This window comes from Aptenodytes forsteri, unplaced genomic scaffold (genome assembly GCF_000699145.1).
Source record: "Aptenodytes forsteri isolate BGI_AS27 unplaced genomic scaffold, ASM69914v1 Scaffold15, whole genome shotgun sequence".
In the NCBI taxonomy this organism is placed as follows: domain Eukaryota; kingdom Metazoa; phylum Chordata; class Aves; order Sphenisciformes; family Spheniscidae; genus Aptenodytes; species Aptenodytes forsteri.
The window spans coordinates 10851623-10865752 of NW_008795129.1; the positions used below are offsets into that span (position 1 = coordinate 10851623).

Below are 14130 nucleotides of genomic sequence, written 5' to 3' on the forward strand. Positions count from 1 at the left end.
GTTCAGTCTAGATCAGGATTACCTCACTTGCCAGAGAGAACGTCATATGCAATTGTGTCAAAAGCCTTAAAAACCATCAAGGTATAAGACCTAAATGGCTGCTTTGCTGCCCGCAAGCCCTGCTCTCCTGTCAGTAGACTGCTTGAGTGTGATTTGTTCTTGACACATTCCTGTGGCTGTTGATCATCTCCTTATATTTTGTAAGTGCTGACAAGCAGCTTGATTATTTGTCCAAGTATTTTTCTGGGACCTGAAGCTGGTCTGCCTACTCTGTAATTCCCCAGCATCTCCTTCCCCTCTTCTGAAAGTGGAGCCCTCAGTCTGCCCTCCCCAGCCCCCTGGAACCTCCCCATTCCCGGTGGCACGTCACAGTTAAGTGGTTGCATCTCTGAGGCTGCTTCAGGAAGCTCACCGAGTGTCCTGGGATGCAGTTCAACAGGCAGGGATGATTGAAAACACCACAGTTATCTAATTACTCCCTAACCAAATCTCCTCATGCTGTCGTGTGAGTTCATATCCTGCTAACACTGGCATTAGCTTCATCAGGCATTTGATTGCTTTTGAATTTTTAGGGAAGATTGAAGCAAAAAAAGGCATTAAGCGTTTTGGGTCTCCCAGCAGCACCCTGTGCTAATGTCACTCCCCCCTGAATAGTGGGTCAGCTCTTTCTTTGCTCTTTACTCCTGCTGCTGGCTGGTGCCCCAGTGCTCATCAAGGCCACAGCGCGGCAGGGCAGATGCCAGCTGGGAAGCTTTGGGGCCAGCAGGTAGGACATGAATCCTGTGAAGATCCCAGGATGGCAGGAGGGCCACCCCAGCAGCAGGGCTTGGCCAGGCTGTCACCAGGCAGGGAGTCCTCCTCTCTGCCTGAGCTCAAGGGGTGGCACAAAGCTCCTCTCTTTGTGTGCAGAGCAGAGGTTAGCTGGGTGCGCGGTGCACACCTTGGAGGCTCTACTTGATTGTTGCTGGGGCTTGGTTACTGCACAGGGGGCTGTGGGAGCAGATAGCAGGCTGTGGTGGCGTGCAGCAGAGGTGGCTGTGAGCTGGGAGCCCTGGGGTGGTGATTTCCTCCTCTGCTCCCCAGGCACTGCAGGGATCTGCTCTGAAAGAGATGCAAGACAGGATAAGCACAGGGAAGGCTGAACTTTCCTTGCCAAGAGCAGATGAAAAGAGATGTTATAAAGTCACTTGTCTCTGGTAACATGGCCCCTAGCTCTGACACTTGGTGGAGGGCATCCAAGTTTCATGCTGGAAGGAGATGAGCCCACACCTGGAATCCTATCCCGGTTTCAAAGCTCAGGTGCATTTCTGCGGTTACAGATGTCACGGGGATGGCATTTGACCCTGGCTCATCCTACACAGAAGGCAAGGTCTGATGGACAGCAGGATCATTTGAACCTCCCTGGAACTAGGTTTCATTTGAATTACAAACTGGTTTTTGTTTCTTCCCAGCCAGGTCTCTAGACAAACTCTATAACTTTGCTGACTGCTCTGGCCTTCACCTGATCTTTGCACTGAATGCTTTGCGCCGAAATCCCAACAACTCCTGGAACAGCTCCAATGCCCTCAGCCTGCTGAAGTACAGTGCCAGCAAGAAGTACAACATCTCCTGGGAGCTGGGCAACGGTGAGTGTGGGAACAGGAGAGACACGGGAATGGAGCTCACTGTAGCAGAAAGATATTCCCTTTTGGAAGAGGATATTTGCAAATCCCAGGATGCTTTGCCAATGTAGTTTCAGAGGGATTTAAAGGCCCCTGCTATAAGGCAGCACCATCTCTAAGACAGACCTGGCATGTGTTAGCACCTTAGATGGACGTTTCCATTAGTTGGTATTAAGCACGTGAAATGCTTCTGCCCCGGCTGCTGGGCACAGCCAGTCCTGGGGTGGCCAGACCAGCAGCTCTATGGACTTGTATGGTGGCTGCAGTGCCAGGGGAATGTGGGGACCCTACAGGGACAGGAGTATGACACCAAAGTGCAGTTCCTTCACCCAGCACACAGCAGAAGGGGCGCAGGAGGAGATGCTGGCACAGGAGAGCAGGCGATGGCCCTCATCCACTCCTCAGAGGCTCCTTCTGCTGCTCCGCAGAGCAGGCAGGCAGCTCTGCGGAGCTCAAGCTGTGCAACAGCATGTGAGCTGTGTGTCTCTCTCTGGAAGCGCAGATGAAGGAGCGTAGCTGGCAAGCCTTGCTTTTCTATTTTTATTTTTCCAGAGCCCAATAACTATCGGACCCTGATCGGCCGCTCGGTGAACGGCAGCCAGCTGGGGAAGGACTACATCCAGCTGAGAAGCCTGCTGCAGCTTATCCGCACTTATTCCAGAGCAAACCTCTACGGGCCGAACATTGGGAGGCCCAGAAAGAACGTCATCGCTCTCCTGGAAGGGTAAGTGATGTTGCTTTGATCAAGAAGAGATCAGAAATCCCTCCTGAGACTAATGCCCTTTGCAGCAGGTAGACTTGCTCTTTGGCTTCCCAATGTCCAACAGCTGCCAGGACAGCGAGGCTCTGGGCAGCTCAGCCACCGCAGTGCCAGGGGCTTGGGAACATGGTTGTTTGTGCTGCTAAACTTCTGCAAAGGTCCCTGGTGGGATTTTGGTCTGGGCTGATTAACACTCTCCCAAGTATTCCCAGCATTTCCCACCTTGTTGAGCTGTGAAGATAACGCAGTGGTGTGGATGCAGGGCCAGGAGGTGGGTCCTGGCACCACTTACCAGTGTAGATGTTGTCTCCGAGTCCTCCTGGACAAATTGTTTTGCTCTTCCCATTTGGTGACTTCTTCTCCCTGTGCTTTCTCCATCTGTGCAGAGGAAGAACCTGTAGCAACTTTCTTCACTGGCCAAGCCCTCTGCTCCCTCCTAGGAGAATTGGTTTGTCTCTAGTTTGGGGAGGCCAGAGGTGGAGAAGGAATGGTGACAGTGAGGGACGCAGACACCTGGAGGTGACATTGGACAGTTACAGGAACCAGGGAGGTGTGGGAGCCTGCTGGCAGCAGGAATTGGGACTGTGTGGCTTGAAGACCGTGCAGCAGAGGGGAAATTCCCTGCAGGACTGTAAACAGAAACTCCAGTGCAGAGGGCTGGGCAGGGGGAGGTGTGGAAGGGACTCTGCTGGGAGCAAAGCTGGGTCTAGCATTCATTAACATCTGCATGAATGATCTGGCAGAAACAATAAACAGCACACTGATGCAGTCCCCGGCGAGGCAGGGAGGGAGCCAGGGCCAGATTCTCAGCTCTGCTGCAGCAGCACAAAGAGACCATAAAGCTGGTGGAACCAGCTGCGATGCCAGCATCCCTCCCGCTGACGAAAGTGGGGGAGCAGCCCCTGCACCCACACCATGGCTGCCACCGATGCCACATGGGCGCATCGCTCGCCGGAGCCCCGGCGTTCGGTACGGTGCGGGGGGAGTTACAAGATGTTGTAGTAGCCTTGATCAGCAGGAAATCTTTTAGCGCCGGGAGGAGCAGGCTGAGTAAGAAAAACAACAGGGATGAGAGCCAAGAAGCTCTTAGAGAAAGGGAAGTCCTACTGCTGCGTTTGCCCTTCGTGCGCCGCAGCCAGGTCCCAGGGAAGAGGGGTCGGAAGAGCTGAGTCGCACGGCCAGGGTGGTCCGGCAGCTCTGCATTGCTGGAGCCACGCTCTGACTGACGGTGACCCCGGGAGCGAGGCTGTAGCGTACAATCTGATGGAGAGGATGGCAGAAACACCATCTCGAATGAAAGGGAAGGAAGGTAAGAGCTAGGGTTTGAGCAGCCCTGGTGATGGGACGGTGGGAGCTCTCCAGACCCCCACATTGGTCTGAAAGAGCTGTAATGAGCATGCCTACTCTCCAAGCTATATGCTGTTTCTCTGCTGCCATCCCTGCCTGCCAGGGTGATGCTGGTCCACAGGCGCTCAAAGTGATTTCTCTCTCCCATGAAGAAACTTTGCGTCCTGCACTCCAAACCCCGATGTCTGCAGCTCATGGCGAGTGGCACGTGCCTGCATGGCCTTAAAGCCCACGGGGTCCTGTGAGACAAGAGCTGCTTGTCTTTCCACATAAAGACCCCATTATTACCAGGCAGGGTGTAAAGAGGAGGAACAAGTCTGATTACACAAAGACAAAGGGCTAAACGCTCATTTGCAGTATTTGGAAATGGAGTTGCAAAAAGACAAACAAATAAACCCCAGTGCCTAAGCTGCTTGACAGCGTGAGCTTTATTCCCAGCAGCTCCCTGAGGTCTCTTCAGTACTCGGTTAGTGCTACTGAGAGCTCTGCCTTCTGCAGGAGCATCGCAGAACTAGTCAATGGGATGTGGCTGAGCATGTGCCTGGGGCTGTAACAGCCAGGACATGCCTCTGGGGATCCTGAATGAGCACCACACAGTCAGCAAGCAGGAGAAAGGAGAAGGAATTTAGGAAGATGCTCTCAATGGCAAGCCTGCTGCTTGCCTTGCTAGACCACCGTGAGTGGTCTACATAGTGCTCGCAGTAGGATGAAGGCTCTAGAGCAAATAAAGTGTGTGCAGTTAATAGTCCCGATGATGTGAAATCTGCAAAGTTTTGCTCTTATTTTAAAAAAATGTGATGAACAGCAGAAGTCAACCAGATAGGAAGAGATATGCCAAGTGGAAGATTATGACTCAAGTGTTAAGTAAGGCTGGAGGGAAGAGATGATACACCCCAGCGCAGAAGTCGGGATGGGTGGATTAGTCTGCCAGGCAAGCAGTGCCCTATTACACAAAGTGAGGAAGTGGATTTGGGGGGGGCAAATAATGGAAACAAGCTGAAGTGAGAAAGGAGAGCTCAAAGAGGCCCAGGGAGTGTGATCTCTGACAGTAGAAGCTGGAGTTAGATGTTCTCCAGGGAAAGCTTCTAGAGTTACCTGAGGTGCTGAAACATTCAGAATAGTCTCATTGTGAAGTATTACCTAAAATTACATTTTCCTGTTGCATGCTCTGTGTTCCAAACATTGTAGTCTATTGTTTAACCATTATCTCAAGCAACAAAGCTAAACTTATTCTTTATGTTTAAACCTTGTCCTGCAATAATGGTAGTGTCGACACAAATTGGGCATTGCACTCTGCTGTGCACCAGGCTCTGTCTGTCTCAGTGGTGGGAGATGGACACCTCCAGGGCCATTCTGACCCAATCCTAGGGCCTGTCCTCCAGGACAGGGTGGGAATGAACCCCTCCTGGGGCGCCACCTTTCTCTGGGGTCTGCTAGACAGGCTAGATGATGAGTGCAGATCAGGCACCTGAAGGTTTGCGGCATGTAGGGGTGTGTGCACGCTGTCCCACTGCAAAGGCTGTCCTTAGGCAGGTGACACTGAGCTGTGCTGGGTGAAACCTATGCACTTTCTGATGATGGAGGTAGGATATGGTGAGGGGAGGAGAGCCCTGCCTGAAACGCAGCAGCACGGGCTTTGCACACCCTTCACTGCTGAGTTATTGCTCCTGAGCTCTTGCACCACCCTGCACAGTGCAATGGCTCAGAGTAGCCACAGAGTGTATCAGTGTCACTCTGGGCTGGCAAGTCCAGGAGACTGGACCAGGACCGCTACTGCTGATGTAAGGATGGGCTCTGCAGTGACAGAGCATTGCTCCGATGGCTGGGGCCTGCTGTGCGGGAGGCTAGAAATGGTGTCTTGTGAACGCACAGGTGCAAGAGGGAATTTCTCCAGACACAACCAACAGTTGAGTTTGATGAGGTGTTAATTAGACCATTCATGCAGCCTGAGCTGTTGGAGAGCAGACCATGTTAGCTACCTACCGCGTCTGCGGGTACAGGAATCCCAGAACTGCTCAGAATTTTCTTGGGGAAAAAATTGTGAGATTCTAAGGAATTAACATAGATTTTAACAGCAGATCAGGAATCAGACACAAAGGTTAACGCGTGACTGAATTACACATTCAGTGCTGGAAGAGAAGAAATGTGAGGGAAAGCTATTAGGAAGAAGAGATGCTAACACGTGTTAAAGCTCAGAACATTTGGTACAAAACCTAGGCCAGCACGTCTCAGCAGATTTGGCTTGGGGCTCTCATGACCTTGTTCCTCGGCTGGTGTAGCCTAGTTTTTGCCACTGGATGCTCACAAGCATCGAGGTGTTACCTCCACCACGGCAGGAGCTGCAGTGCCAGGAGGGTAAGGGCTGGCAGGCACTTGTGTCCACGCTAGGCTGGCTGTTGTTGATGCTCTGTGGCCACTTTGGGTCCTGAGCCTGTGAAGTCACCAGAGAAGTGAAAATCTTTCTTGTCTGGAGCTACAGCCTTTCCCTACCTCCTCATCCCCCAGCTCTCAGAGCCACCAGACCTGCTGCCTCCTTGGCTTTCTGTCTGCCCTCTTTCCAGCCCCCTTGGCCCCTTCTTGCTGCTGCTGTCACCATTGCACATCCACCCTCTGGTCACAGAGCCACAGCACCTCCGGCCAGGTGGCAGCAGCAGGCGAGGAAGCTCCCACATGTCAATCCTCACCTTACAAGGCACAAAAGTTTCTCATCCTTTATGATTTTACTGCCTCCTACTCCTGGTTTGTAGTACTTGTGGAGAGTTAACCACCCATCTGGGTCACTTTGGCTTTTTTTGGTGATGATGTCATTCTACAGTGCTCTGAAAGGAACCCATAAAGGTGAGGAAGCACGTTTTTTCAGTGGTGATGAAGCCCTTCCTGCCTGCCAGCTGTGGACATGGCAGGGTCGGGAGGGGGCTTGGAGACAATGTCTTGATTATCTGTGGGCAGCCCAGGTAGGGGTCAGGTTAAAACCTGTCCCAGTCCTCAGCCCCGCTCCCTGTATCCACAAATCAACCCCAAGGCCAGGTTCTCGTGTTGGTGCTTATGTGGTAGAGAGAGGTGTTAGCTTATAGCTCATGAAATGGCACAGGCTATACACTTGGGGTCCAACACAACCGGAGGCCAAAGCAAAATCAAGGTGCTAAAAATGGGAGAGTCTTCGGTAGCATTTTTATGATGACTGCCCATGCCTTGTGTCCATGCCGTTACGAGGGCAAAGAGGGCTGTGGCTGCCCGAGCAGGTCAGCACACATCAGTCGGTCCAGGCATTGCTTTTTATCTGCAACTTGTTCTGGAGTAGCAGCCAAAGACAGTGTATGGATAGAGCTTGTTTGTTTGAATTCAAGTAGGGAAGAGAAACAAGGAGAGCCTGGAGTAGGCAGTATGCGATGGCATTGTAGAAGTCATTGTCACAGGGTATTGCAGAGGCCAGAAGTGTGTGTTCAGAAAGGGACTGGACAAATCAATGGTGGGAAAAAGCATCAGTGGTAATGCAACATCATGGTCCAAATGCAACCTCCAGAGTCCCAAGGCTGGGTGGGGCAGTCTGGGACATAAAGTCCTCTTTGATAGAAGGCTTCTGCAGCCCTACCATAGATCAAGTTTGTTGAAGAAAGGTGATGCTGAGCAGAGACAGAATACAATATAGCAGCAGATTTATACGTATTCCCCACCAGGCTCTGCTCCCTGCAGTGAAATCCCTGTCTGAAATCTGGCACTGCAGGTCAAAGTCTTTGCAGCATGTGGCGTGAGTTGGGTCTAGTACCTGTCTCTGCTGCTGCAGGTATTTGATTGTGCTACTGGAACCTGAAGAAGTTAGTAAGTGAAGCCTGTGCCCTAGTCACCCTCACCAACCAATTCAGACACGAGATAAAGCTATTTCTACCCATCACCGTTGGCTCAAAGGGCAGAGATCTGCCACCCAGCTCTAGGGATCCACCACGGCACCACAGGCAGGCCAGTGTTGCTCCTACATTTGGGGCTTGGGGGGGTCAGTTTGCTTTTGTAGTACTCCAGGGAGCAACAGCTGAAATAACCCGTGTTTGTGAAGTCCAGCACCCAGGAGTCAGACGACGATGCTAAACCGCCTGGGAGCCTGTGCGATGGTAACTGCTCTCATTGTGCAGCTGCATTCTTTGTTACAGGATCACTTTTTTTTATTATTTAAAGGATGACAATCTGCAATTACCTGCATGGGAAAGAGATTTCCAAATGCAGATGGCTCTTTAATGTATCAGGAATAAGCCTAGGAAGTTCCAGTGGCTGGAAGCTGAAGCCAGACACATTCAGATGAGAAATAACATACTTGGAGGCTAATTAACCATGGGAGCAATTTGCTTAAGGTTGCAGTAGGTGCTCCGTGACTGGCGAGTATTGAATCAGGACAGGAGATCTATTTCAGAGACCTGCCCGCACTCAAGTGAAAGTTGCAGTCCTGGGAGATGTGGCTATGGGAGATGCTCTGGGAAAGGTCAGATTTGAGCCATGGTTTCACAATATAGAGTTGTGGTGTCAGTATCATCTTGTGGTGTTGCAGCCCTCCTGCCCCACTCTCCCACAGCTCGTTCCTGATCTGTGAGGTGCTGTCCTATGTTATGCCAGTATTACCGTTTCGGGGACAGAGCTGTGAACTGTTTAGGTGACTGATCAATGTTAAATTACATTTTTCTCAGTGATTATTTAAAAGCAAGCTTGAGCTTCAGTTGTAGCTCAACACAGGCCCCACAAGTAGTAATGCTGGCATGGGGTGCTGGCACACAGGCAGTTGCAAGGGTAAGGAGATGGACACTCAAGTGAAAGTTGCGGTTCTGGGAGATGTGGCTATGGGAGATGCTCTGGGAAAGGTCAGATTTGAGCCATGGTTTCACAATATAGAGTTGTGGTGTTAGTATAATCTTGTGGTGTTGCAGCCCTCCTGCCCCACTCTCCCACAGCTCGTTCCTGACCTGTGAGGTGCTGCCCTGCCCGAGGCTCCTGTTCCTCCATGGGCCTCTGACATGTTCTGTTTTCCCACCTAGAGATGCTGCCCCAGCAGATTTTGAGGGCTTTTGCGTTTGCCCAGGTGTCTGATGTGTGGAAGTCCAGCCAGGAATACCGCACGGGCATGCCCTGGGGCTGCCACCCATCTGAATTACAGGGCATCGCTACGGTAGTTGCCCACATTGCCTGCACAGCATGGGCTCAGCTTGTCCCACTGCTCCTGGGGGGGGATTAACTGCACATGCGCTGCGCGGTCGATTGGTGCTCACAGAGAAAGGCCAACGTGTAGGAAAATGGCAGATTTACTGCGCCAGCCCAGCCCATCTGTGCAGCACATTGTGCAGGGGTCTGAGCCCTCCTGGAAGCATCTGGTTTCACAATTAGAGTTGTGGTGTTAGTATAATCTTGTAGTGTTGCAGCCCTCCTGCCCCCCTCTCCCACAGCTCGTTCCTGACCTGTGAGGTGCTGCCCTGCCCGAGGCTCCTGTTCCTCCACGGGCCTCTGACATGTTCTGTTTTCCCACCTAGAGATGCTGCCCCAGCAGATTTTGAGGGCTTTTGCGTTTGCCCAGGTGTCTGATGTGTGGAAGTCCAGCCAGGAATACCGCACGGGCATGCCCTGGGGCTGCCACCCATCTGAATTACAGGGCATCGCCCTGTGAGGTGCTGCCCTGCCCGAGGCTCCTGTTCCTCCACGGGCCTCTGACATGTTCTGTTTTCCCACCTAGAGATGCTGCCCCAGCAGATTTTGAGGGCTTTTGCGTTTGCCCAGGTGTCTGATGTGTGGAAGTCCAGCCAGGAATACCGCACGGGCATGCCCTGGGGCTGCCACCCATCTGAATTACAGGGCATCGCTACGGTAGTTGCCCACATTGCCTGCACAGCATGGGCTCAGCTTGTCCCACTGCTCCTGGGGGGGGATTAACTGCACATGCGCTGCGCGGTCGATTGGTGCTCACAGAGAAAGGCCAACGTGTAGGAAAATGGCAGATTTACTGCGCCAGCCCAGCCCATCTGTGCAGCACATTGTGCAGGGATCTGAGCCCTCCTGGAAGCATCTGGTTTGCTCTGCCTGTGCTGCACTGCACACATGGACATCGTGCAGTCCAGGAAATCCCAGATAAAAATGTGCCAGCGCTGGTCATTTGGACCTTATGGATCTTCACTGGCCTCAAAATCTGTGGTTTGAGCAGCACAGGTGCTACAGGAATAAAGGGATTAGTAACACCTGTATTCCTAAGCTGAGGATATTCGGATACCTGTGCATCACTGCATCTCCACCTGCCCTGGGCTTTCATCTCTTGCATGTGCAGTACCACTTGTTGGCTGTTGAGCCAACAGCTCTAGGTTCCCTTTGGAGGGTAGAGACCATTGCCCAAGTCATCTGGGGTGCTTCAGGCACAACTCCACCATTAAGGCAGGACTTGAAGTTTTACCAAGAGCTTTTGAACTTCATCCTGCAAAAATCTCAATAAAAGGAAAAAGAAAGAAAGAAAGAAAGAAAGAAAAAAAGAAAGAAAGAAAAACAGACATGGAAAGCAAAATTTGAGCTAGATATGCATCTTTTATGGTAAAATTTGAAAATGACCAGAACTAACTGATTTATTTCACTCTTACGGAGACAGAAGAGGAACACTAAGCAAGCCAGGGCCTTTTCTGTCCTGCTTTTGGTCTGTACTGTGCTGCCTGAGTGCCGCCTGTGTCCTAGAACAACATTTTCTCAGGAGCTTTTTAACAACAGGTCAATTAGCTTCCTAGAGACATGGGAGATGGGACAGAGAGATGTCCTGCTTCTGCTGCTCCAGGGATGCTGGAGGTTATACCAAGGGTTTGCTTTGCTTTTCAGTCCTTGCTCAAAGTCCACTGTAGCGGGTGTGTTTGCAGCAGGGCTGTAGGCACTGTGGAAATGGCAAGGAAAACCGGAGAGCTGTTTCTCCCGAGCTCGGTCTGCTCATGGTTTTGGACTGCGAGTGGAGAGTGCCAACCTGAGCCTGAAGAGGTGATTTAGTAAAGTCCAGGGTGGTTTATTTTGTAGCCAGAACATAAAGCATTTGAGGTTAGAAAGCAAGCTGGGCTAATCTTCAAACCCAATTGCAATATATCGATCTTCAAACACAATATGGATTGTGTTCGTAATTTCAGTTTAGAGTTCATTAGCTCACTCTTGTACACTTCATGCGTTACATTTTAGGCAGCGGTCCCTGTACTGAGCATTTAAAACCTGAGAGTTGGGTCTTTTGATCCTTTTGGCATATTTCCGCACACTTAGATTTGTAGAACAATATTTGCAAAATCCCCTTTTTGCCAGATGACCCATGTGAGTTGCGGGGAGCTTGCACCTCTCCCTCTGGCTGCACCATGGCTGGTCCAGCTGGTCTCCTTGCCCTGCTCAGCTGGGGAGGAACCATCCCCAAACCACTGCCCTGGTACTGGCCTCCCGGGCCTGACCCTCAGGAGAGATGTAAAAGCATTTCTGAAAGGCGAGCCTGGGAACTGAAGCTCACAGCACTGCTAGGCAGCAGAATCAGGGATGCATCAGTGCTACAGGGTTTTACAGCATGTTATTGTTTTTCCATTTCTAATTGTATCTCTTCCCTCTCTGTCCGCGGGGATTTATTACCACTGCCTTTGCCAGTGTCTTCTTATGCTTCACAGGGTCCAGCTGCCCTTTTGTCCCAGTCTATAATTGACCATCGTCATTAATTTAAAGTCAGAATGATTGTTTCCAAGCTATATTTAGCCTGAAGTTTGCTGCTCTTGTTTCAGACCTGATTAGAGGCTCGTGTGCCGGAAAGCTTGCTGTTCTTCCCTGCCATGACAACTGGTCTGATAGAAGGTCTCATGTCTCCTCACAAACCTTCCCTTTCCTTCCCCACCCTCAGTCATGGGGCTGTCCTGGGGGATTTGGGGTCGCAGGACCCACCGCCACTCATCCCTGTGTCCCGGTGGAGTCTGGACAGCTGTGTGATTCCTGTTGTGTTCCCGGGATCCCTGTGCATCAAAGAGACCGCCACTCCCTGTGTCCTGGTGGAGTCTGGACAGCTGTGTGATTCCTGTTGTGTTCCCGGGATCCCTGTGCATCAAAGAGCAGCCTGAGACAATACAGCATCGGTTTTTCTCATCACGTTCACTTGCTCAAGCCAATGTCTCCTGTCATGTGCATACATTATCGCTTCCAAAATGCATCAGCTACGCAGTGCACGTTACACTACTGAACAGAAAAGCGTGCCTGTCCAGTTGGTGTGTGCCTTTGTGTGTTTTCATATCTCTGCTCCTAAGCGTAAGAATAGAGTAACTGCTTGGGCTTCCTCCTGGGAGCCGCAGTTTTCCAAGGTGCAGTTTGGATTGCTGGACCAGGGAGCCAGGGAGGGACTGTCTTGGATGGCAGCAAGCCTGTGCCAGAGGCTGCTGCTGCAGTGGTCACACACAGTCCCCAAGATGAGGAGTTGCTTTGGTTTTGGCATCAGCAGCGTCAGCAGATATACCTGTGTAGCTTCACGTCTGACTCAAATAGGAGCTGTCTGGAGGAGGTGTATTGTTTTAAAGATAGTTGGGTCATAAGCCATCAGGAGACTAATACATACACGTAACTCACTGTAACCTTGTGCATGGAAGTGCTGTGGTTAGTAATAGGAACGGGGCAGACTAAAAGTGCACCCAGGTTGGAATCCCATCAGTTTGCTAACAGCCAATGCCCAAGAAAGAGCATCAAAAAAAGGGAAGCACGTAGCAGATTTTGTCCAGCCTTTCCTCCCATCCTCCAATGCTCAGGGGCTTCCTGAGCTGGAGGTGGCATCTTTGCATCTAATAGGTTTGCTGTTTTTTTCTTCCATTTTCTTCCATTTTCCCAGTCCTTGCTTGAGTCCAGGGAAGGAGTTCCTCAGCTTAAATACATGTTGGGTGAAGAAGTGTCTCCTTTTAAGATGAGCATTTAAAACTTTTTCTTTAATCACTACTAGGGTAGTTGCAGTCGTAGAACTAAGTACATACCCCAAGATCTTGTTCCTGAAATGCTGTTGTGCTCCAAAACTCTCCCTATCTGCCCCAAAATGATGCTTAAAGCTCTGCTGCCAGCTGGGTTTCACTCCGTTATTCTCAGCTGTGCTTGCTACAAGCATTTGTATTAAGTATAATTTATTCTTTCCATTTAAGGATGCAAAGGTTTCATCAGAAAGGGTCTGTGAGTGCAGTGACCGCCTTTGGTATCCTGTGATGTAGGGTGGGCATTGGTTGTTGTAGGACTTCGCGTGTGACAACATTGGGCTTAAACAGTTTCTTCTTCTGTTTCCTATAGGTTCATGAAAGTGGCTGGCAGCACGGTGGATGCTGTTACCTGGCAACAGTAGGTATTCACCATTTCTTCTACTTTCCAACACTAATTGCGGTGATCAGACGACGACGCTGGGAGCAGAGCTGATGCGCTGTCTGGGTGTGAAAGGGGACAGACTTTGACAGCCACCTTCTCTGTCCTCCTGCTGCATTTAAATAGGTGAAATAGGCTCTGTCCCTCTCTCTGGAGCCTCTCGAACAAATACGGGAGGGGATGTATTAACCTTTACCACTACAGCTGAGACAGAGGCTAAAAATACCACTGCCTGCATGCCTGGCCTGCCTGATGGCTGGAAACAAACCCTGTGCTGGACTGCCGAGTCCCCGGAGGCAGCTGGGAGGACAGGCAGCTCTGGTGGTAGCCGGGGTGGGGATGACAGGGAAGCAAAAGCCGCGTGACACATGTACGGGACTATCTGAAAGCCCTTTTCCTTTCCCCCCCGATCACTGTCTCCCTGCAACCACTGGCCTGAAGCTAAGCTGGTTTGGCCCAGAGGAGGGGGAGGCAGCTTAGTTCAACGGTAAATGCGTAATGCCCTATTCCCTGCTCCGTTTTGTAAGGGTCTCGGATGTCCGTAGACACGCCGCTGTCCTGCACTGCAGATGAGGCCCCAGAAGCAGATGTCAATGGAAAGGAGGTGAACATCCAAGATCCAGGCCCCAGTGGGGCTGCCAGAGAGATGCTGATACCTGATTTCCCCTGGTTCCTACACATGAACATGTGCTACAGTTCAGAAGAGGCAAAGCAAGCTCTGAGCTGTAGCACTGACTATGACAAGCACCAAGTGGAGGGAAAGGTTTTCTTATTTGGGGGAAAATCCATAAACATCTTTTTCCTCCTCTTATTTCCAACTGCCCCAGTTTGCACACTGTGGCCAGAGGCAGGTTCCCCAGCAGGCTGTGACCCTCTGCAGTGGGAGTGCAAATGCCAGTGCAAAGGTGAGGCAGTGTCATGGTTTAACCTCAGCCGGCAACTAAGCACCACAGAGCCGCTCACTCACTCTCCTCCCCTTACTCTACCAGAGCAAGACTGTCTGTATGAGGTAAAAAAAGA

The 14130-nt window shown here is 51.1% G+C and overlaps 1 protein-coding gene across 1 annotated transcript in view; it reads left to right on the forward strand.

The window, feature by feature from the left end:
* The window catches only part of HPSE2 (heparanase 2 (inactive)), a 116139-nt gene that overhangs the window by 74718 nt on the left and 27291 nt on the right, over positions 1-14130 (forward strand). Inside the window, exons 3-5 of the mRNA XM_009278038.1 lie at positions 1452-1625; positions 2214-2385; positions 13042-13089. Of these exons, the coding sequence (XP_009276313.1) occupies positions 1452-1625; positions 2214-2385; positions 13042-13089 (394 nt within the window). The remainder of the gene's footprint in view (positions 1-1451; positions 1626-2213; positions 2386-13041; positions 13090-14130) is intronic.